Source organism: Rosa chinensis, chromosome 5, assembly GCF_002994745.2.
Source record: "Rosa chinensis cultivar Old Blush chromosome 5, RchiOBHm-V2, whole genome shotgun sequence".
In the NCBI taxonomy this organism is placed as follows: domain Eukaryota; kingdom Viridiplantae; phylum Streptophyta; class Magnoliopsida; order Rosales; family Rosaceae; genus Rosa; species Rosa chinensis.
Window position 1 is genome coordinate 24,126,782 of NC_037092.1, and position 23,004 is coordinate 24,149,785.

General features: G+C 38.0%; 3 protein-coding genes and 1 long non-coding RNA gene across 5 annotated transcripts; 1 reads left to right on the plus strand and 3 right to left on the minus strand.

The window, feature by feature from the left end:
- Positions 1 to 1,577: 1,577 nt before the first annotated feature.
- On the minus strand, positions 1,578 to 6,487 carry LOC121048794 (quinone oxidoreductase PIG3-like). Of its 2 annotated transcripts, XM_024305505.2 has the most exons (6): positions 6,085 to 6,473; positions 3,185 to 3,406; positions 2,892 to 2,973; positions 2,686 to 2,805; positions 2,382 to 2,564; positions 1,578 to 2,083 (listed from the first exon to the last, which is right to left on the minus strand). In XM_024305505.2, exons 1-6 carry the CDS (start codon positions 6,328 to 6,330, stop codon positions 1,851 to 1,853), a joined length of 1,086 nt encoding a protein of 361 aa, XP_024161273.1. In that variant the 5' UTR covers positions 6,331 to 6,473; the 3' UTR covers positions 1,578 to 1,850. The 2 variants fall into 2 exon arrangements, with proteins under 2 accessions (XP_024161273.1, XP_024161274.1); XM_024305506.2 differs by lacking the exon at positions 3,185 to 3,406 and having other exon boundaries at positions 6,085 to 6,487.
- LOC112168383 (putative pentatricopeptide repeat-containing protein At3g23330) lies at positions 3,414 to 6,078 on the minus strand. The gene is given in 5 exon segments (XM_040519527.1): positions 3,414 to 4,320; positions 4,323 to 4,999; positions 5,001 to 5,197; positions 5,199 to 5,283; positions 5,285 to 6,078. Coding segments are annotated over 5 exon segments (1,299 nt in total). The 5' UTR covers positions 5,473 to 6,078; the 3' UTR covers positions 3,414 to 4,168.
- A 6,020-nt stretch (positions 6,488 to 12,507) lies between the features above and the next one.
- Positions 12,508 to 13,855, plus strand: LOC121049474. The gene is made up of 2 exons (XR_005800373.1): positions 12,508 to 12,772; positions 13,298 to 13,855. It is a non-coding gene; the product is annotated as an uncharacterized LOC121049474 (long non-coding RNA).
- A 122-nt stretch (positions 13,856 to 13,977) lies between these two features.
- On the minus strand, positions 13,978 to 14,944 carry LOC112167091. The gene is made up of 3 exons (XM_024304055.2): positions 14,748 to 14,944; positions 14,589 to 14,651; positions 13,978 to 14,433 (listed from the first exon to the last, which is right to left on the minus strand). Exons 1-3 carry the CDS (start codon positions 14,863 to 14,865, stop codon positions 14,129 to 14,131), a joined length of 486 nt encoding a protein of 161 aa, XP_024159823.1. The 5' UTR covers positions 14,866 to 14,944; the 3' UTR covers positions 13,978 to 14,128.
- Between the last annotated feature and the right edge of the window lie 8,060 nt (positions 14,945 to 23,004).

Here is a 23,004-nt window from a genome sequence, read left to right on the forward strand (position 1 = left end):
ACAATCAAAGATGGTACGGTCATGATGATGGAGTGGTGGTGATAGGCCTACCCTTAAAAAAATTTCTAATCCTAATCCTAATATGTTTAGATATAGATCCTACCTTCAATTAGGATTAGAAGAAAATTCTAGTTAAGATATACTGTGCTTATTGATGCAGCACTCAATCTAAACGCATGGGTTGTCGGAGAGGAGCACAAATGGAGAAGCCAATGCATGGATCAGCAATCGTGCCTTACCTTCCACTCGATGTAATCGCCGAAATACTTGCAAAACTTTCTGTCAAATCCTTGTTGCAATTTAGAGTTGTGTGCAAGTCATGGTGCTCCTTAATCTCAAGTCATCAATTTGTCAAAAAGTATTTGTCACAGGTCACCACCAGTCCTTCAAGACTAATCATGAATCCTTTTGGCTTGGTTAATGACTTGACTTTCTACCATCTTCATGATTCCATAGTAGTCTGTGAAAGTTCAATCGATTTCCGGATCGAAGAATCTGAGTACTGTGTCATGGGTTCTTGTGACGGTTTAGTATGTGTAAAAGAATGTCACCATGGTATGATCTTCCTCTGGAATCCAAGTACAAGATGCGCCAAAATATTACCTTGTACTTCCGAAGTAAATGGGAAAGTGTATGAACTTGGATGGAAGTATGGATTCGGTCACGACTGCAATAGTGACGACTACAAGGTGCTAACATTGAGTCCTGAAGAAAATACTCTTGATAAGATGGAGTACTTTAGTTATAAATCCATGATGTACACATTAGGAACAGACTCTTGGAGGAGGATTCGGGATTCACCACTTGGTTGTGTGTTTATCGACAAGTCTGCTACTTTTGTTTGTGGAGCTCTACATTGGATGGCGGATCAAGAACCAAGTCTTACTAGGGTAATTATTTCTCTTGATCTAACAAGTGAGACATACATAGAAGTGCCACAACCTGATTATGAGTATTCTTCTGAACTTGCTGAAGTGGGGGCTTCAAGAGGATGCTTATGCTTGCTTGCTTACGACAATGATGAATATTATGATATTTGGGTGATGAATGAATATGGGTTGCGAGAGTCTTGGACCAAATCGATCAAAATCCCATTTATGTGGGAATTTCTTGGCTGCTTAAAACCGCTGACATGGTTTATCGAGAACGGGGAAATTATATTGAGTATAGGTGGGAATGTGGCTTCCTACAATGCAAACAGAAACTCAGTTAGGTATCTTTCAACTAAAAATGATGATTATTTATATCGGACCCCTGAATATGCCTTTTATGTAGAGAGCCTAGTCTCACCCAATGCCTACAGTGGAGACAACGAGATTAGTCATCTCAATATCAATATCGTACAAGAAAAAAGAGTGGTGATAAACGCATGTGGAGCAACAGAAAACGGCTTCACTTCAATCACTTGGCAGCTCCAGGATACAGAGGAATCATGCATTCAGCAGTACTGCTAAGCCAGGAAGCCAGGAAGGCTAGTGGTTGAACTGAACTAATGTGTCAGGCTTAGCGGGGGTATAATCCATTATCACAACTGGACGATGATGATGATGGCAGCAAGTTTCGTGGTACCAGCCACATAAACCAAGGAATACGCAGCAAATTTCATGATGATGATGATAAACCAATACATCAATGCATACAATAAAGATTCCTAATTCTCAACAGTCAGGAAAGGGATAAAAGAAGTCTTGCTCAGTATATGCAGCTAATTTGTTCAAACATAAAATTTGCTAATGTACTTGGTCTAAATCTTGCTCATGAAAGTCTTTGCAATTTACTAACTGCAATTAGATTCCTGCAATTGAAGTCGCCCATTTAAATCATCCCCAAGTTTTTCCAACTTCTCCTCTCTAACTCTGTTCTATCCTTGAATTCTCAAATCTGTCATTAGGAATAAGCAGGATCTTTCCAAAATGCTTGCCACTCTCCATGAGCCGGTGAGCCTCTGCTGCTTTAGCGAATGGAAAACGATGATGCACAACAGGTTTTACCTTACCAACTTCTATTAATGGCCACACATGCTTCTGTACCTCCTCGACAACTTTTGCTCTCTCTTCTAGCTTTCTAAACCGAAAGCCAGCCACTGCATGCATAGCCACCATATGAGATAAATTTTAACTAATAGTGAGAGAAATCAGAAAGTGTTTTTCTGATTTGGGGGGAATTTTAGCACTACCCTTTTGACAAGTAAATGTAATGAATGTTTTTTTTTTTTTTGGAAAAAGAATAGTAGGTTCAATTTCGGTTTTGGTATTATTAATGAAGAAGGTAACTCAACAAATAATTGCAAAACTAGATGTCCGATTTCATGATAAACTAGCAGAGATCACTAAATTTACAGGAAAAAAAAAACTCTAACCAAGTATATTCTAGTCCAGTACCTCCTATGTTGAAGTTCGCCTGAAGCTCAGAATTCACTTTTTTTGGCTGTGGAGTGCGAGCACGAGTATCTTTTGGTAGCATCCAACAACCATTGATCTTAATAACTGTCCCACCTTGCTTAACACAGGCATGGTTCCATGGCATGTATTCAATCGGGAGGCTACTCAAGACGACATCAACACCTGCCATAAGGCATACATCAATATGATTTCTCATCCACAACAGTAAATAAAACCAACAATAGAAGGCATTGTATCGTTCTTATTGAGGTTATTACTGAGATGTTGATAAAAGAAAACAAACCTTTGTTGGCATCTGTTTCTCTATTTACCCTTTCAATAAAGTCATCTTCCTTGTCCTTGTAATTGAAACTGATGCATGCATCAGCTCCAAGTGTCTTACAGAACTCTAACTTGTCACTACCTGATTGTCATGATTCATATCCTTGAGTATGTGTATGAAAAATAATTTTGAGCTAGCTGATTCGTAAATGAAAAACTTAGAATTACCTGCTGTGACAATCACCTTTACACCCCGGGCTTTTGCTAACTGTACTGCAAATGAACCAATTCCCCCGGATCCCCCATGAACCTGAAATTTGACAGTAGTTCAGGGATATATGAAAGCTTATCATAAATAAGAAGAGTCGTACTATGGAGAAGATTTACCATCGTAAACAGTCAGAGAGATATATTTATTTAATCCCTTTTTGGGTAAATGATGCTTTAATTTGTCATAACTTAATTAGCAAAAGTATAAATATTCCAAATCACTTCAGATTGGTGGACTTGGGGGAAGTTACCAATATAGTTTCACCGGCAATTAGCCGACTGTTCCTACCAGCGGGTAACCAATATTCAAAACATAGCTTGTTTTCCATAAAAAGTGCGGCCCAAACACTACAAGCCACTTGAGGGAAACTAGCAGCCTCCTCCACAGAAATACTTTTGGGGATAGGAAATACCAATCCTTCTTGAACAGCTACCATCTCAGCGTATCCTCCTCCACTAAGAACAGCACACACCTAGATAACAAAAATTGGTACAGTTAAAGTATTTGACATGCATTACAAATGCTCCAATTCTTGGCAATCCTTGGTGGGAAGAGAGCTCAAAGAGAGCTGGCACTAACACCCTACAGAATGCTCACCACACCCATAAATCAATTTTCATTTTTGTCATGGGGCTCATTCATGAAGTTCTATAGCATTAGCATATAAAATTATAATGATATATATAAATATATGAGACCATCAAACAAGATGTTCGATTCTAATAAATATGAGCTCAGCCAAGTGCAGCCACAAGAAGCAAGAAAGTTTTTTTTTTTTTTTTGGATGAAATGAGTGCTAGAATAGGAACAATAACCTCCCTAACACTCCAATTATTAATCCAAAATGAGTTGAATGACAAAGGAGGGGGGCCTAACCAAAACATCTGGATGCAACAAGCATAAACTAACAAATTAACGAAATCTAAACTGCTGAAGACCTAAAATATCAGTCTAAATTCCCGTGATTTTCCGAACAAAAGAAATATATATATTTTTTTGGAGAGAAGTAGAAAGCTAAAAGCAGGTCAGGTCTATAAAGTACGGTCAGAAGTTTCAAGTCATATGAGAACATAGTCACTCCTTGCTCGAAGCTCCAATTGGTGTTATAGTGTTAAACAGCACCTTGTGTCAATGACAGCACCAGATTCCGATACACCTGACTAAATGTCCTGTGCTGCTATGAATTATGATGCTGGGCTTAAGTGGGTTGGTATGATCATCTCATCAGGTTCTCTCACCAATAGTCTCCACATGAACACTCTCCACCCTTGAAATGGTGAAACCGGCTATTATCTCTGACAGTTATCTCTCTTCCGACAATCTTGGATATAAGTTTTGTTGCTGTATGGCAATCCATACATACCCGAAGGTTTTTTGTTACTCGGTCCCAGCAGGAGTGGTAATGATGCCAAATGCTATGGCAAGCCTCTCACTGTGGTGACACAACAGGTACTTCTTTTGCTCCTCTTCAACATCTTGGAGCACCTCATTTGTGTTTGGCACATACCCTTCTCGCTCCTTCTGCTCCAAGAGAACTTCCAGAGCGTTGATTATCTCAATATAATATGGGTGGGGTTCATCTCCCGCTACAAAAGCATGAACATTGTTTTTAACTTCAATCCAGCTGCAGGCTGGCTTCATGCCCTTATCTCCTATCAAGATTCTCATTTCTGCTACTTCTCTTCATTTCTTAGCAGCAGAATATATGTTTGACAAAAGCACAAAAGCCATGAAAGCAACATAAGTAGGCTTTAGTGCCTCTCCTTTCATCAGCTCAAATAAGGAAATGGTATCACGGGCATGACCCTGCAATGCATATCCCACAGTCATGGCTGTCCATGACACCATATCATGTTGCTCCAATTTGTCAAAAATCTACCTTGCCATCGCAATGTTACCACATTTGGCATACATGTTCACTAGTGAGCTTGCTACATAGATATTATCCTCAAATCCGCGCCAAATTATGTATCCATGGAGCTGCTTCCCCAGATGTAGAGTGGTCAAGTGGGCAAAAGCTGGAATGATACTTGAAAAGGAGACATCTGTTGGCTTAGTTTTAGCCATCAAACATACCATTCTGCACATACCCTCCAATAATCAAGTTCCATGAAATGGAATCACGCCGACGTTGCAGGTTGAACACTTTCAGAGAGTCGTCCGTATGGGTAGAGTTTGCATACATGTCAATCAAGCTACTGCCAATCAGCACATCTGCATCAAATCCATGTCTTACGGCATACACATGAATCTCCTTTCCCTTTAATAACATCTACATATTCTGCAAAAACCAGAAGAACACTAGACAAAGTAAAAGAATCAGGCTTCAAGTTGGTATTCCCCATCTCTCACCCTTGCTAAAGCCTGTTCATACATCCCTGCAATCACCGTATTCCAGGACACAATATCTCGTTCTGGCATCATGTCGAAGACCTTTCTTACACTATCCATTTTAATAACTCTTTCGCCTTTCTTTTGCTTATAAACTCGATCAATGTTCTCATTAAATTGATCATCTACTTCCCTATACGTATCCATTTGAGGAAATTCATTTGAACAAAAGAAATAAATTAATAGAAATTGCCCTGATTTTCACAGCCTAAAGAACGCGAATGATTTAAAAACTGGACATTGGGTATAGAGGGGATAGCTAGCAGATAGTAGCAACAATGCAGACACATGTATAAACAATCCCAGCCAACAGAAAATCAAAGGTGTATTGGTGTAATATCAGGATAAAGTTGATACTTAAATGTAGGTGTTAAAAATTGCGAAATTGTGTAATGAGCAATTTATGAGGTAGTAGTAGTCCCAATAACATGTTTAACTTGATAGATCAGATTGTACACTAATCAAACAGCATTGATAAGCAGAGAGCTTAAGCAAATTAAATGTCTGATGAACTAGAGCATATATTAATTCCTAATATGTAGCGTTTTACTAAAGCCCATTACCACCTCCTGGGAGGTTAAATGAACTCATGGTTAGCTAATCAAAATTTGTCTTACAATTACCACAACAGGGAAAGAAAAAATAATAATAAAATCTTTTTTCTTATTTACGACTAGAACTGATTTTCTTACACCATTTCCTCTGTGGCTCTGCAAGCAAACAAACCTCAAGACAAACAATATCTGAATTGAAAATCACCTCTTGGCCGACTTGCCATCGCTGGACGTCTTTCCCGACTTTCACGATCGTTCCGGCACATTCCAGACCTAGGTACTCCCTTTGCATCGGCGGCAAAGACCTCGTCCTCGCGGTAAGGTCAGGCTCATTCAGGGCGGTGGCCGCCACCTTTATCAGGACTCCATCGTCCTGTAGTTCTGGTTCAGGCACCTCGATTTCTTTGAGAACATCCGGACCACCTGGACTTGTTACTACTATAACTTTCATTTTCTTGTTGCTAATATGGTCTTCACTGACTTAGAGCTAGCTCTTTTTTCTCTCTAGCTACCTCCTGGAGTTGGAGATGATCACCTTTATCAGTGGCGGAGAATGAATGTAATAGATGATCAATACAGAATTTTGTCTTTTAATTAACATACATGGCCCCACTAAGCCACTTAATCTAATACTTTAATAATATATATCTATAAATAATTGATAAATTGAATCATGAAAACGTTGCCAACAGACTTGTATAGAAGAAGGTGCAATTAAAATAATAAAGAAACAGAAACATTCAATGCCTTCATCACCTTTATGATAAAGGCATCAGGCATGACCAACATCTCAACATTGTCTGATGACCTACCGCCTACGTAATTGACTTGTCCCAAATTCCAAAATAAAATTTAAAAAGGGAGTAGCTACCAAAGTCCAAGAGTCCAAAGTCCAAAACGTGAAGAGATAAGCAAAAAAACAAAAAACAAAACGTGAAGAGAATCAGAGATGAACTGATGAAGAAAAGCTCCAATTTATCTGGTTGAGATGAACTGATAAAGCACTAAAAGACAAAATTTCTTTCCACCAGTAAACAAATCATTTTCTCTATATTTTTATTTCTTTTTAGTCTGACCGACAAGTACAATACAGGTTAGTTATATTTTTCTTCTCTATATTTTTACGAAAATTTCTTTTTTTAATCTTTTGGGTTTAAAGTTGTAAAGTGCCAAGCTTGATCATTGTTGTATGATTTAATAGTTTAATTGAATTAGAAAAGATTAGCCTTTAGCGAGCAATCTCGATACAAGATGATGATTCGTTTGAATTTCTTTATCGATTAATTTTATCTTTTCTTATTTATTTGGTTTTGTATATATATTTTGATGTATTGTAATTTTTTTTTTCTAATTACTTATTCGAATTGTTATGATATTAAATGTTTAGAAGTTGTGCTAAATAATGAATTGTCTCTAATTTTATTGTTTAAATTTTTTTATCTATTTTTTACTACGCCCCCATACAAAAAAAATCATGAGTCCGCCACTGACCTTTATTTGCTAGTTAATTTATAATCCCTACCACAGTACGTACCCAAATCAGCAAGAACAACAGCAATGAGTGTGAAAACCACAGTACCCAAATTAATCTAGCTAGCTAGTGAGAGTGTGTTCTGTTCTCCACTATCATAATAAGGAACAGAAAGTGAAATCATAGAGTTTGGTGAAGAGCAATGAATGACGGTGTTGGTTGAAAAAGCAATGAATGTTAAAGACTGTTGGGTGAGAGCAATGAATTGCAACTCAGGTTTTGGGAGAAAGTGCATGGCTTACTTAGCTCCTTAACAAACGTAATGATCGAGATCTCATTTGAACTGTGGAATTACTTCAACTCATTGGTCTTGGCCAATTCCAGTCAGAACTGCCTTACAAAATGTTGAATGATTTCAACTCGTTTGTTTATTTTTATTTTTTATTGAATGAAAGAACTTCATTAATAATGTTCAATTACAGTCTCAAGCTTTTTTTATGATGTGGCAAAAAAGAGTATCACCGACATAGCTAATGTGGGTTTAGTCTCCTTCCAATAACTCGTCCCAAACAAAAGAGTGTCATCCTCGCTATTGTGTGAGCAGTTTGGTTTCATTTCATCTAGATCTTCCTCCATGTAATTGCTTCAAAATCTCGTACCAAAAGTTTGATCTTATAAAAAATTGCACCCTCCATACTTGGGTCCAAAAATGTATTTTTCTGTTTCATTTTTATTATTGTGTGGTGTGTTGACCAAGTTTCGTCAGTTTACTACTGCAATTTAGTTGTTTTTTTTTTTTAATTTATTTTATGCAACTTTAATTTGGTTGTAGTGCATTGACAATTCGGAGGCCTGTATGAAAATAACCTCCTTGCAACATTTCTTTCCATGAAAATAATGGAACAAAAAATACATAAATAAATAACTTAAAAAAAAAATTTAAGTGGAGAAACAAAGTGGAGAAATAGAAATACACACAGGCCTAATCGTGTCAGATATGAACAAAGAGAGAGATTTTCTAGTTGTCCCCATTGCACTTCTACAAGACTCCAAGTAAAAGATGTGCATGTTCAACTCAATGGAGCAATATCACTAAACCATATTTCTTTCCACTTCAATATCTTTGACATTTTCTCAAGCCATAATATTTAAAGAACCATAACCGCGCGTTCAAATTTTTTTTTTTTGTTGTTGTTGTTGTTGTTGTTGCCATATCCATGCAATCTGTAGGCTCTGTTGAAGATCTGTGTGCTGAGCTGTCCAGGTTAACTCTTCCCTTATATTGGAAGGATCACTATAAACTTAAGCATAATCCCCTGGCCTTCGACCTAGATATTCAACCTTTATATCAGCCCTTGCGCCTTCTTACATGCTTCCACAAACTCCTTCACTGAATTACCTGTTATCAAAGTGATTTAAAAAATTATGATTAGTGAGAGGCGGAAGGGAAAATTCAAGGAAAGGAGAAAAATGAAATTTAAGAAAGAAGGTGGATTTTCCAACCTTTTCCAGTTCCCACGTTGTAGATGCCAACTTTACTTGGCTGTGCGTTGGCAAGAGCTTTTACATGAGCATCAACCAGGTCAGTGACATCAATATAGTCCCTCACGCAAGTGCCATCAGGTGTCGCATAAGCTATTCCTCTGACCTAGAAAACATGAATAAAGGAATTCACTTCTACAATATAAAGACTAGGAGAGTACCTTCAGTCCAGAAATAATTCCTCGAGCTGCATCAAAACAAGCTCCAGATCGATATTCTGCCCCACTCGTGTAGCTTAGGACGAGCAGCCTCTCTTAATCTTCCCTCAGGATCTGATCCTATATGTTAGTGATGGTGGGAACATATATGCCACTACAAGAAATATGAGCTTTTACTGCCTAAAATTTACGATGTGCATATATGTGTGCCGTAAAAATTAGTCATTTACGGCGTGCATTTAAAGCATGCCGTAAATGTAGTGTAACATAAATCTATTTACGGTGTGCTTTAAAAGTGCGCCGTAAATGAGATGCTATCTTGAGTTATTTACGGCTTGCATTGACAGCACGCCGTTAATGTAGTATTATGTAGAGATATTTACGGCGTGCATTAGTTGAGCGCCGTAAATGAGGATGATGTATTTACTGCGTGCATTAGTTGCGCGCCGTAAATGGGATGAGGCATTTACACCTCTGCCCGCTCAAATTTTTTGCCAAAACTTAAACTTCCCACTTTTTTTTTTTTTGAAAGGAAATAAAAATTCCCATTGAAAACAAAACTCTCTCCTCTTAGACGCCCAACACAGACGGCGAGCTGTCCCCCTCGCGAAATCTCCCTCTTCATCCTTACCCACATGGCCAAAACACCAGTTGATGTCGAATAAAAAGCCTATCCTCCCGCAATTGCAGTGGGTAAATTTCTCTGTTATCTCTCCCTCATCTGCATACCAAATTGGGTATCGGATTTCACTTTTTAGGGTTTCTTTTTGTTAGAATTTGTGGCTTTGATACCACTGTTGGAATTTGGTGCGGAAGCTTTAGTAGTAGTGAGTTAGGACAATGTGTTTAGGACTTTAATTTTGGGACCAAGAATTTGGGAGGAGTTAAAAACAAAGGAGGTTGTTCAATTAAAACAGAGGAGGCTTGTCAACTATTGATTGATTGGTTAATTGATTGGCTGCTTAGTTTATTGCTTAATTAGAAGAGTACATGCAGATACATATTTATAGACATGGTCAGCCGACTTCCTTACTAGCCCACCGACTTTCTTTACTTCCACTGACTCAACTTACAATTATCAATTACATTCTAGACTTTTCTACAACTTGATTATATTCCAACTTGCATGATTCTTCTAGATACTTGCTGTAATAACTTGACCATTCTAGATCAATCTAGCAACTCTTGAACTTCTCTTAGTTGCTCTAGACTTCTCTAGATTGATGTAGATTATTTTAGATGATCAATGTGCATTAACTTTCAACACTCCTCCTTAATGCACATTGATGATGCTCCGAGCAATCTCATAGTAATTCAAGTCTTGATCTTGGAAGTGCCTTGGCGAAGGTGTTCTCGCTCTTGCTTTCTTTTTCCATGGCCTTCCTTCTGCTTTCTTCTTCCATAGCCTTTCTCTGGCTTTCTTTTTCATCGCAACTTCACAACTTTTTGGTTGTGGAGGATTTGAACTCCCTTCTTTATTTGCTTGACGTGGTAGAGTCCTTGGCTGCTTTTTCTCTAGGCAAATATTTTTCTTCTTGACTTCTGCTTTCATGGCCATTTGTTGCCATTGGATGGGGAAATTTCTATTTTTCATCCTTATTTTGAATATCAACCTTCTTTTCTTGTCAAATATTTTGCAGAAGTCTCCATGAAATAATATAGCATAACCATTTTCCATCATTTGTCCGACACTTAGGAGATTATGCTCCAAGCTAGGAACTAATAGAACATCATTAATCTTTTTAGTTCCTAAATTAGTCGGGATGGAAATCGTACCTTTGCCTTTAGTTTTCACCATTTCTCCATTTCCTAGTTTCACTTGAGACTTTTGTGAAGTATCAAGTTTGGAGAAAATGGTTTTGTCTCCAGACATATGATTGTTGCAGCCGCTATCCACGTACCACTTCTTATTTCTCTCTTCAATTGCCGAGTGACATGCATAGAAGAGCTGCTCATCTTGCTCATTTTCTTCTGAAAAATCTACTCGGTGATTTTTCTTAAGGAAACAATTTTCCTCACTATGACCAAATTTGTTGCAGTTTCGGCATTTTGGTTTTCCCCGAAACCAACAATCTTTTTCTTGATGATTATTTTTGTGGCAGATTCCACATGGAGAATAATTTCTTTTCTCCTTTATATCTTTTTTATTTGCCCAATATTTGGGTCTATCTCCTCCTCTAGAAAATTCTTCAAACTTTTTTTCTTTTTCATGTTTCTGAGATCGTAGATTGAGTTTAGATTGGAATGCACTCTCTACAGGAGTTTCATTCCGACTACTCAATCTTTTTTCATAAGCTTCTAAAGAGCCTATTAGTTCTGTCACCGAAAGAGTTGTTATGTCTTTAGAATTTTCGATGGCAGTAACTATTGGGTCATATTTTTCAGTGAGGCTAATGAGTATTTTTTCAACTACTCTAGTCTCACTAATATTTTCACCATAGGCTCTTAATTGATTTACTATTTCCTTTAACCGGGAATAGTAATCTTTTACGATCTCAAAATCTTTCATTTTCAAATTTTCTAACTCTCTCCTCATTGTTTGTAGTTTAACAGAACGTACATTTGCCGTCCCTTGAAACTCCTCCTTTAGTAGATCCCAAGCTTCTTTTGATGTGGTAGCTCCCATGATTCTTGAAAAATTTGTATCGTCCACTGCTTGTTGAATGGCGAAGAGAGCACTAGCATCTCTTAATTTTTCTTTCTTTTCTTGCCTCAATTGCTCCACCGTCGGATTTTCTGGAGTCGAGAATCCTTTCTCTACTATGTCCCATAGATCTTGAGACATAAAGAAGGTTCTCATCTTGATACTCCAAAAATCATAGTTTTCTCCCTTGAAGATGGGAAGAGGAATTGATATATGTTTGGTTGGAGGTGGAGGTGGAGGTAGACATGGTGGAAGACACAAATCAACGCCCCAAATTTGATCGAAGAAAGCTCTGATACCACTGTTAGAATTTGTGGCTTTGATACCACTGTTGGAATTTGGTGCGGAAGCTTTAGTAGTAGTGAGTTAGGACAATGTGTTTAGGACTTTAATTTTGGGAGCAAGAATTTGGGAGGAGTTAAAAACAGAGGAGGTTGTTCAATTAAAACAGAGGAGGCTTGTCAACTATTGATTGATTGGTTAATTGATTGGCTGCTTAGTTTATTGCTTAATTAGAAGAGTACATGCAGATACATATTTATAGACATGGTCAGCCGACTTCCTTACTAGCCCACCGACTTTCTTTACTTCCACTGACTCAACTTACAATTATCAATTACATTCTAGACTTTTCTACAACTTGATTATATATATTCCAACTTGCATGATTCTTCTAGATACTTGCTGTAATAACTTGATCATTCTAGATCAATCTAGCAACTCTTGGACTTCTCTTAGTTGCTCTAGACTTCTCTAGATTGATGTAGATTATTTTAGATAATCAATGTGCATTAACTTTCAACACTTTTAGATTGGAGATTAACATGCATTGCTTCCGATATGGAGAACCTGATCTTGCTGTCTCTCTTCTCTATGCTCTTTTACTTCGAAAACCTAGACCAGATCACCCCACCATGATGCCCAAATCGAAAACCCTCACCACGGTTCTCTGTCTTCCTCTTCGCCTTCTATCCCATTCTCTCAACACACCCACCCTCCCCCCGGTCACCACAAACCCTTATCTAAAACCATATACCCAAACACCACTCTATCATCTTATTCTTGCTGCTCTGAAAAGGTAATTTTCTAATATTCATTTGTCTAGTGTTTGATTTCTAACTAATTTTAGGTTTGGTTTTGTCTGCAATTTGGGTGTATATTTGCAGTGGCTGATGGAATTACTTGAGCTTTTACTTTTGATATTGAATCTCTGTTTAGTATTGTGTCCCACATGTGGTATTCTAGTGATAAATTGCGTGGTTGGAATCTTGTTTGGGCTGCAGGAGTTTGGATTTTGGTACACTTGGTTTACTGTGTGTGCATTTATTTGCAGGTTGTAATTTGCTAGCTCACAAATGAATTCATTTTTATTTATCTTAAATTTTAGTTTGTGGATTATTCGTATATAATCATATACTGGTAAACTGTGTTGTAATTGCACAGTATGAATACAGTGGTTCACATGAGCCCATCTTTTTGTTGAATTTAAGAGCAGAATGCTAACTCTTTTGTTCATATTCCACTTTTTAAAGCTTATCTAACCACATTATTGTTATTTTGGTATTTTGTTACTTTTGTTCATTAATTGGTCTTGATCTTGCAGGTGTGAAAAGATTTACTTGTCTTTGGTACTGATTTTGGCTTGGAAAATCACTTGCTATAAGGGTATTATATATTAAAGGTACTACTCTGGACATGACCTTTTTCCTGAATGAACTATCAGGACATTAAATTCTCAGTTGAATTCTCAGCATGCTCTATACTGCTTCCGATTAAGCAGCTGAACATAACAAACCATTTAAAGCTGAGGTATAAAAACCCAGGATTCAACTATACTGTAAGATCACGACTGCCATGTTTGAGTTCTTGGAAAAATCCAGTATGATATCTTCTGCCATCTTCTTGGCTTTTACCTACGGATCGATTAGAACCTGACCATGACAGAGAACAAAATTTTCATATCTACCACAGCTTTGATCCAGGTCTTAGTGTCTGTTGTATGGTTTGATGTATAAAACAATAAACATATGATAATACACTTGTACAGATAACAGACTAAGATAATGAATTATTGGCACTGCCTGTTTATGTTTTTGTATATAATGGCCATGTGATTTTGGTGGACGGGTATGATTCTATATTAACATTTATAACGGTACAACTAGCTCCTATCGATCATGTAACTGTTTTCTTCCCTATTGTAATGAAGATTAAAATGACACACACACACTCAAACACTGAATATCTATCGAGCTACACATCTAGATAGTGTTTGAATTTCATCATGACTGTCGATCTTTATCAAACAAACAAATAAACCACAAGCTAATAGCAGATTTGAAATTGAAGCCAACGTCGTACAATTGATTTACGAATTTGGTAGATCTAAACTAAATAAATAATCCAAGAGGAGCTAGCTAAGGTGGTATTGGCCTTATTGGAGACAAGAAGGAGGATCAAAGTCGCAATCGTTGTCGCTGGAATTCATAGAGCAGGTATCTTCCCAGTGTTTACCGATAGCTCCACAACAGTTACAACGCATGAGATATTCATAATGTTCTTCCTTGTGGTCTGGATCATCCTCATTTTCACATGGACCGTCATCACAAATCCTACAAAGGGTTACATATCCCTCTGATTTGTCCGGGCAATTTATAGTTTCGTGGTCGCCATTCCCTTTACAGATCAAACAAAACACAAGTTTTGGTTTTACTTCGTCGCTGCCTGTTTGCGGTTCCACTGTTAAAAAAAAAAAAAAAAAAAAAAAAAAAAAAAAAAAAAAAAACTGTGATTGTAATGACGAACTCCCAAAACATTATATTCACAAAAGTAGGCTCACAGAAATTGCTGATAATCTTTCCCCTGAAACAAAATTACAGAAATCAAAAGCATACCAGGAGACTGAGGGCGCTCAAGGATCTTCTCCGGCTCTTCTGGTCCAGGATCTCCGGCTGTGTCTGTGTCAAAGAGAGAAAGTTGGGGAGTTAGGTTATCGCTTAGGGCTTGGAGCGTTAACATGAGATGAGAGAATACTAAACACTCAAAAAACTAACCTTCTTTTCCTCGAAAGAAGCCGAAAAGACCAACAAAATTCCAGATCATCTTCCTCCGGAATCCTGATGTAAAAATCGTAATCATACCGGAAATCACAGGGTGCACGAGGTTGTACATAAAGCTTCCAAATAGACGGTTTTCTGTGCGTGAAAGAGAGCAAGAGAGTACAGAAGTTGGGTTTGTAAATTGTGGGATTAGGTTTTTAGTATATATACATATGTTATGCTCTTAAAAAATAAGGGTAAAGTAATTACTAATCAAATTAGGACAAGAAAAGAGACTCTACTTTCCTATTCCTATTCTGTGTTTTGAATTTTCTTACTTGCCCAGTAACGAAAACTCATAAAAAATTTTATTTCACATCTCATGAGAAAGAGAAATGAATTGTTTGTAAAAGTAAATGGAGATTGGAATGGTCTACTCATTTCATTTCATAGTCCCTTTATATAGGAAAGAAATTACAACGGAAATATTGATTACAATTATGATATTAAATACTGATTGATCTATCTTTTATGCTAATTGATTGGTAATTACTGATTCCTTGATTCCCTCTTCGTCAGTTACTTTGACGAAGACACATAATATGTTTTTCCTTTAACACTCCCCCTTGTGCCAAGTCAAAGACGAAATGGTGCATAAGTTGTTGCCTCACTAAAAACCTTGTCAAGTAACAATAAAAACCCTGTGGGACAAAAAATAAAACTTGGTCGAAGGAAAAGAGCACAACGCACCTTCTACATTTGAGAATGACATGTGTGTGTTAGACTCCCCCTGACGTCTACACCTCCCCCTGATACTTACATTAATCAAGGGAGCTTGGAAAGTCCTCGTATTCCTATATTTTTCACATGTTTCTCAAATATGGCCTTAGGCAATGATTTGGTGAACAAATCTGCCACATTCTCCTCAGACCTTACTTGATTCACTTGAATCTTGAGGAGGGCCTGTTGTTGCTGATTGTAGAAAAACTTCGGCGATATGTGTTTTGTATAATCACCCTTGATATATCCTATCTTCATCTGTTCGATGCAAGCTGCATTATCTTCATAAATGCAAGTAAGCTCTTCAGTGGTAGAACTCAAACCACTAGTCCCTCGAATATGTGTGATGATAGCTCTTAACCATACACACTCACGAACCGCCTCATGTAGGGCGATGATCTCTGAGTGTTTTGAGGAGGTAGCCACAAGGGTTTGCTTGGTTGATCTCCAAGATATAGTCGTGTTCCTAATGGTAAATACATAACCAGCTTGGGAACGACCTTTATGTGGGTCAGAGAGATACCCAGCATCAGCAAAACCAACCAAAACATCATTTGGCGTTTCGGTGTAGTGTGTGGCACTTTCACCATCAATATTTCCTTCAGGGATTGCAGTTCCATCTGCGGTCTCTCTGTAGGGAAAGAACAGTCTCAAGTCAATGGTTCCTTTTAGGTATCTGAAGATGTTCTTGATACCATTCTAGTGACGCTGCGTTGGCGCTGAGCTAAATCTAGCTAACAAGTTCACTGAGAATGCAATGTCTGGTCGAGTACATTGGGCTAAGTACAATAATGCGCCTATTGCACTTAGGTAGGGAATTTCAGCTCCCAACACCTCTTCGTCATCTTCATTCGGACGAAATGGATCTTTCTTTGCATCCAAACTTCGACAGATCATAGGAGTGCTAGCAGGATGCGCTTTGTCCATGTTAAATCGCCTGAGCATCTTTTGGACATACGCAGACTGGTGGATTAGTATTCCACAAACTCGGTGTTCTAGTTCAAGGCCTAGACAGAATCGAGTTTTCCCAAGATCCTTCATCTCAAATTCGGATTTCAAGTAGCTCGCGGTTTCTCTTATTTCATCAAGAGTACCTATTATGTTCATATCATCGACATATACTGCTACAATTGCAAATCCGGAACTTGTTTTCTTTATGAATACGCAGGGGCATAGTTCATCGTTCTTATATCACTTCCCAATCAAGTAGTCACTTAGACGGGTATACCACATCTGCCCAGATTGTTTCAATCCGTAAAGTGAGCATTTCAACCTAATTGCAAACGCACTCCGTGGTTTAGAGTCACTTGACTTGGGTAATGTAAGGCCATCAGGCACTTTCATATATATCTCTGAATCTAGATCCTCATAGAGATATGCAGTCACCACATCCATGAGTTGCATTTCCAGTCCTTCGGAAACTACTAGGCTAACCAAGTAGTGGAACGTTATAACGTCCATTACGGGAGAGTATGTCTGCTCGTAGTCAATTCCAGGGCGTTGGGAGAAACCTTGTGCCACAAGGCGAGCCTTGTACCTCAGGACTTCATTATTCTCATTACGCTTTCTAACAAAGATCCATTTATGTCCTACTGGCTTTACACTTGGTGGGGTTAGCATTACTGGACCAAATACCTGTCTCTTTGTCAGAGAATCTAATTCTGCCTGGATTGCTTCTTTCCATTTAGGCCAATCTGCTCTTTGTTGACATTCTGCAACAGAGCGTGGTTCGATATCATCGTGCTCTATGATTTCTTGAGCAACAGTGTATGCAAATACATCATCAATGTGTATGGAAGATCTTTCTATCAACTCATACGCACTCTCATAATCCATTGAGATTTCTTTGTTCTCTGGAATCATTTCAAACATCGGAGCGTCCTCTAGTATTGATTCATGGACATAGCTATAATCAGAGACAATCTCATGAGAGGGATTCTCTACATTGATGATTAATGGATCGGTTTGTGCCTTACTCGCCCTCTTCTTCCTTGGGTGAGTGTCAATCGAACCTAGTGGCCTCCCCCTCTTCCTTTGAGGAGCCACGGCCTCAACCATACCTCCACTAAGTGTGGTTGTAGTGCCTCTATCTGCGGCACCGTGCCCCTTGTTGGGGACTTCTAACCTTGCAGGCACATTTGCAGCTGGTATATGTGATCTCGTCACTTTTGCTATATCAGAAAACGCATCAGGCATCGAATCTGCTACGTTTTGAATATCGATTATTCTTTTCACTTCACTTTCACATTGTGAAGTACGGGGATCAAAATGAGACAGAGTGGGACCAAACCACGACAATTCCTATCGTTCCCTTGGAAAATCCTTTTTCCTATCTCCCCCTAACGACGGGAAGACTGTCTCATCAAAGTGACAATCCGCAAATCGAGCCGTAAAGAGATCGCCTGTCAAGGGTTCCAAATAGCGGATAATTGTTGGGGATTCGTATCCAACATAAATACTTTAATCGTCTCTGAGGACCAATTTTGTTGCGCTGTAGGGGCGCAATAGGCACATATACTGCTTAGCCAAATATGCGTAAGTGTGAAGTGTCAGACTCATATCCAGTTACGAACTGGTACGCAGATAATGGTTGGCTAGCAATGGGTCTGAAACGAATAAGTAAAGCTGCGTGCACTATTGCATAACCCCATGCAGATATAGGCAGGTTGTTGCACATAACCAATGCCCTAGCCACCATCTGTAGCCTTTTGATGGTGGCTTCTGCGAGACCATTTTGTGTATACACATGAGGTACAGGATGCTCTACATCGATCCAAATAGATATGCAATAATCATCAAATGCTTTTGATGTAAACTCTCCAGCATTATCAAGCCGTATAGACTTGATAGGGTGATCAGGGTGGTGAGCCCTTAAATGTATAATCTGTGCTAGGAGTATTGCAGCATTTCTTGTGAACAATAAAACGACATGTGACCAGATTGTCGAAGCATCCACCAGAACCATAAAGTACTTGAATGGTCCGCATTCTGGATGGATAGGTCTACAGACATCTCTTTATATCCTTTGTAAGAATGGAATGTTTTGTTTTGTATCTTTAGCATAGGAAGGTCTCGATCCTGTTTTTGCTAAAAAGCAGGCTTTGCAAAACGAGTGATGTGCCTTTGAAATAGTCAATGAGGCATAATGGGAGGGAGGTAGTGCTTCTGGTACTTCAGAAAGCAATGACTACATTTGAGTAATCCTAGAACCGACACCTTGTAGTGTGGCGGATTTTTCTCCCATTTTGCACTTGAAAGAAGGGATGTCCGTGTGAGTTCTTGAAAAATACGGATCATCATGTCACGACCTCGGTACCATAGGCGGTCATGAAAAAGCCTATATGAGTCAGTGTCCCACATTTTATTGTTGGTGACAGTATAGGATTCAATGATCTGAATAGTAGTGAGGTACAGTCCACTAAATTGACTCATAAGTTTCTCTAAGATGTGTTTCCTTCCACAGTCATTAGATTTAATATCAAGATATTCAGTTCCATTCTCACGGTGTGTTTTTACTGGATAATCGTTGGCACAAATAGCTTTGAAACATTAACAAGGTTCGATTAGCTCTTGGTGCATATAGAGCGTCTGTGACTTGAAATGTTGCGCCATTAGGCAGCAAAAATTTGGCTGTTCCTCGCCATTTTATTAGTTTTGATAATCCAATCATCGTAGTCACAGAGGAATTATAGGCTATTGGTTCAATGAATAATTGCCTATTTCTTAATATTGTGTGGGTAGTCCCACTATCATCTAGGCACTCAAGTTCTTCTCCATTCATTCCTACAAATAAATGGGAGGTATTTAGAAAATATAACTCATATTCTTTAGAGTATTTCTATTTGCGTAGAATGGTATTCTTTTCATTCTAATAATTTTTCTCTAGATGTATTGTTTTACATCTTTATAGTGCTATGTCGAACCATGCAAATATGTGTAGTAAATAAATTTGAATAAATTCAGTGCTTCAGAATAAAGTTCAAAATTTACTAATAAGCCAACGATAATCAAATCAAGGTCTTGTTCAGAAATCTTATTCATCAATCCATGATTGAAAATAAACTTTAAGACCAAACAATAGTCTCATTAAAAATGAGGCATTATGCCTTCACAACTGTCTTTGGAAAATAAAATGAATAAAGCAGATCAGTCAAGATTGAGAGCATCAATTGACTTAGCAAGTTCCTCTTTGCCATTGGAGTCTGCAACTGTAAGGTTGACGTCTAGGTCATGACCTCCTTCTTCCATATAGTGAGCCACTTGTTCTTTAGACTCTCTATACCTCTTGTAATTGGCTGCTACTCTATTGTTTGCTTGGCAGTTCTTGTACCAATGCCCAATGAATCCACACCTATAGCATGGTTCATTGTCAACTCTTTCCTTTGGCATCTTGTTTCCATGATCCCCATGTCCCTTTCCACGTGGTGCATTGTTGCCACGTGGGTAGGGATCAGCGCATCTAAACCCCCTTGCATTGGAGTTATTTCCACCTTTCATTTTTCCATAATTAGCCTCGGGAATTTTCATTGGAGCTACTCTATTGTTTGCTTGGCAGTTCTTGTACCAATGCCCAATGAATCCACACCTATAGCATGGTTCATTGTCAACTCTTTCCTTTGGCATCTTGTTTCCATGATCCCCATGTCCCTTTCCAAGTGGTGCATTGTTGCCACGTGGGTAGGGATCAGCGCATCTAAACCCCCTTGCATTAGAGTTATTTCCACCTTTCATTTTTCCATAATTAGCCTCGGGAATTTTCTTTGTCCCATTGGGCCTGACATTGTTATTCAAGAGAATCTTATTTTGTCTCTCAGCCACTTGCAGTAGGCTTATCAACTTATTGAAGGTTGTGATTCTTTTGTTGTCATAATCCAACTGATACTGGTTCGCTAGTATAAAAGCTGAATTAGGAAAGGTGGTAAGAGTCTTGTAGATCATATCATCTTATGTGATTTCCCTTCCACAGAAATTGAGACGTGCCTTTAAGCGCAACATGTCCTTGTTGAAGTCATTGACCTTTCTACAGTCAAGCAAGCAGATTCCATTCCACTGAACAGCCAGTCCTGGGAGCAAAGTATCGTGAATGTTCCCAAAACGTCCTTTAAGGGCATCCCACAGTGCTTTGGGTGTCTTCAACTGAAGGTACTCCCAGCGTAGGTTAGGATCAATATGTCGCCTCAGAAAAATTAAGGCATCTGCTTTCACCTTATTAGATAGTTCATCATCTTTGGGATCAGTAATGGTGGCAGTGTAGTCTTTTGCCACAAAGGCAGTTTCCATATCGGAAACCCAACGATGGTACTCAAGTCCTTCTGAGTCCAAGATGTCAAACTCAGGTCGAGTTGGATCAGCCATCTACATAAAACAAGAGAGAAGATATAAATTACGCAGTCATAAAGACATCCACGTAAATTATTTTCCAAATATATGAATTAGTTCAAGACCAAGATTCGTAATGGTCACATTTTTTTCGATGCTATGTGAAAATAATTTATCACAGTAAGTGTGTGTATAATGCGCATGAATTTTCATTATCATGGCAAAATGGAATTTTATATGTCGTATTGCAAAAATAACTATAACACATTTAATAATAAATAAGACATAGCATATATAAAAATAAACTACATGACATGCTCAAAATTGCACAAATATACAACAAAATATATGCGACATATAATAATAGCAATAATATATCATGCGTAAAATAAAATATAAACAATAGTATAATTAAAGGCATGCTTAGGAACAACTATATAAGCGTAAATAAAATTCACAAAACATGTTCACAATTGCATAATAAAAACATAAGCAATAAAATATAAAGCATGCTTCAACATAATTATAATATAATGATATAAAACATAAATAATAAGGCATGATTAAAACAATCAAAATTATCTAATTAAACATGCTTAATAACAAAATAAAATAAAGGCATAAACAATATGGTATAGAGCATGCTTGGTTAAAATTATAAAATAAAATAAATAAAACATACTTGATTTAGAGAAAATAAAACGATCCTAGCACACGCGCGTGTTGATGCAGGCGTGCGTAGCGATGTTTTTGGGCTTGAGAAAAAACAGTGTTTGCTTCCTCCTCTTTTTTTTTTTTTTTTTTTTTTTTCAACAATGGGCCACAAAACCCTTTTTGTTTTGTTTTTAATTGCTTTCTCTTTTTTTTTTTTTTTTTTTGGGCAGCAGGCCTGTTTTTTTCTTGTCTGGGCCACAAGGCCTGTTTTTGTTTTTGTTTTTGTTTTTTTTTTTTTGAGAGAGAGTCAGATTGGGTTAACAGCCCAACTGGAAATGGACCCAAAAACGGGTCGAGTGCAGCAAACTTTGTTCGGTGCGTTGTCGGCGTCGAGCGTGACGTCGGAGTCAGGTGTTCTGGGATGCAGAAGCGACGGGGACGAGAGTCTGGACAGCAGTCGCGGGGATCTAAGCAGTTTTTCGAAACAAAGGCTTTTTTTCTCTTTGGCTATTTGCTCTGAGCGTGCTGATAACGTGTAAAAGTAAATGGAGATTGGAATGGTCTACTCATTTCATTTCATAGTCCCTTTATATAGGGAAGAAATTACAACGGAAATATTGATTACAATTATGATATTAAATACTGATTGATCTATCTTTTATGCTAATTGATTGGTAATTACTGATTCCTTGATTCCCTTTTCGTCAGTTACTTTGACGAAGGCACATAATATGTTTTTCCTTTAACATTGTTTTTATTTTTTGTGAACCAAACACCAAAATGGGAAGTTACTATGTAGTTCACTGGATTTATAAAAATGTATAAGAAATGAACTTCCAAGACATCATATTATGAATTTCGTAGACCATGCTTACGATTGTTCGAATGTACCTTTTGATTTAAGCTACCAATTGCCAATGCATCTTTTTGGTATTTAATCATTTATATTAAAATATGATATTTTAATTTTTGGTAAATAATATCAAATAAGTTATTCTCGACCCCCTTGCAATCCTAAATGACATGTTTTTGCTTTCCTTTCTCGTACCAACCAAACACTAGAAGGAAAATCAAATGGTCTTTCTTGAATACTTTCTCTATTTTACTAAACATAGGAGAGGAAACCTGATAAGAATTTTAATTTCCACATTGAGGAACATTTGATCATCACCCTCAAGACAATGAACATAAACTAGGGCAGTGCTATGTGTGCCGCCACCAAACCAAACAACCAAAGCGACCTCCGTCGCTATTCTGTTGATCCCAAACCCAGCAACATGTCCAACATTGATGCTGTAACCTCGTCCTTTGCTGCATCACTTGCGCTGGCTAGCCGAGATGTGGTAGATGTCTCAAGAGCCTCGAATGGAATCCAGCGACGTGCCAAGCAATCCTTTCTGTTGGCACGTCCTCTAGTGAAGAAACCGGCTGCTTTGAATGATCTGAAACATTTTTTCCGGCGAGTATGGGTCCTTGACAAAGGTTTCAAGATTCAAGAGCGGGCTCCCAACCGTTTTGT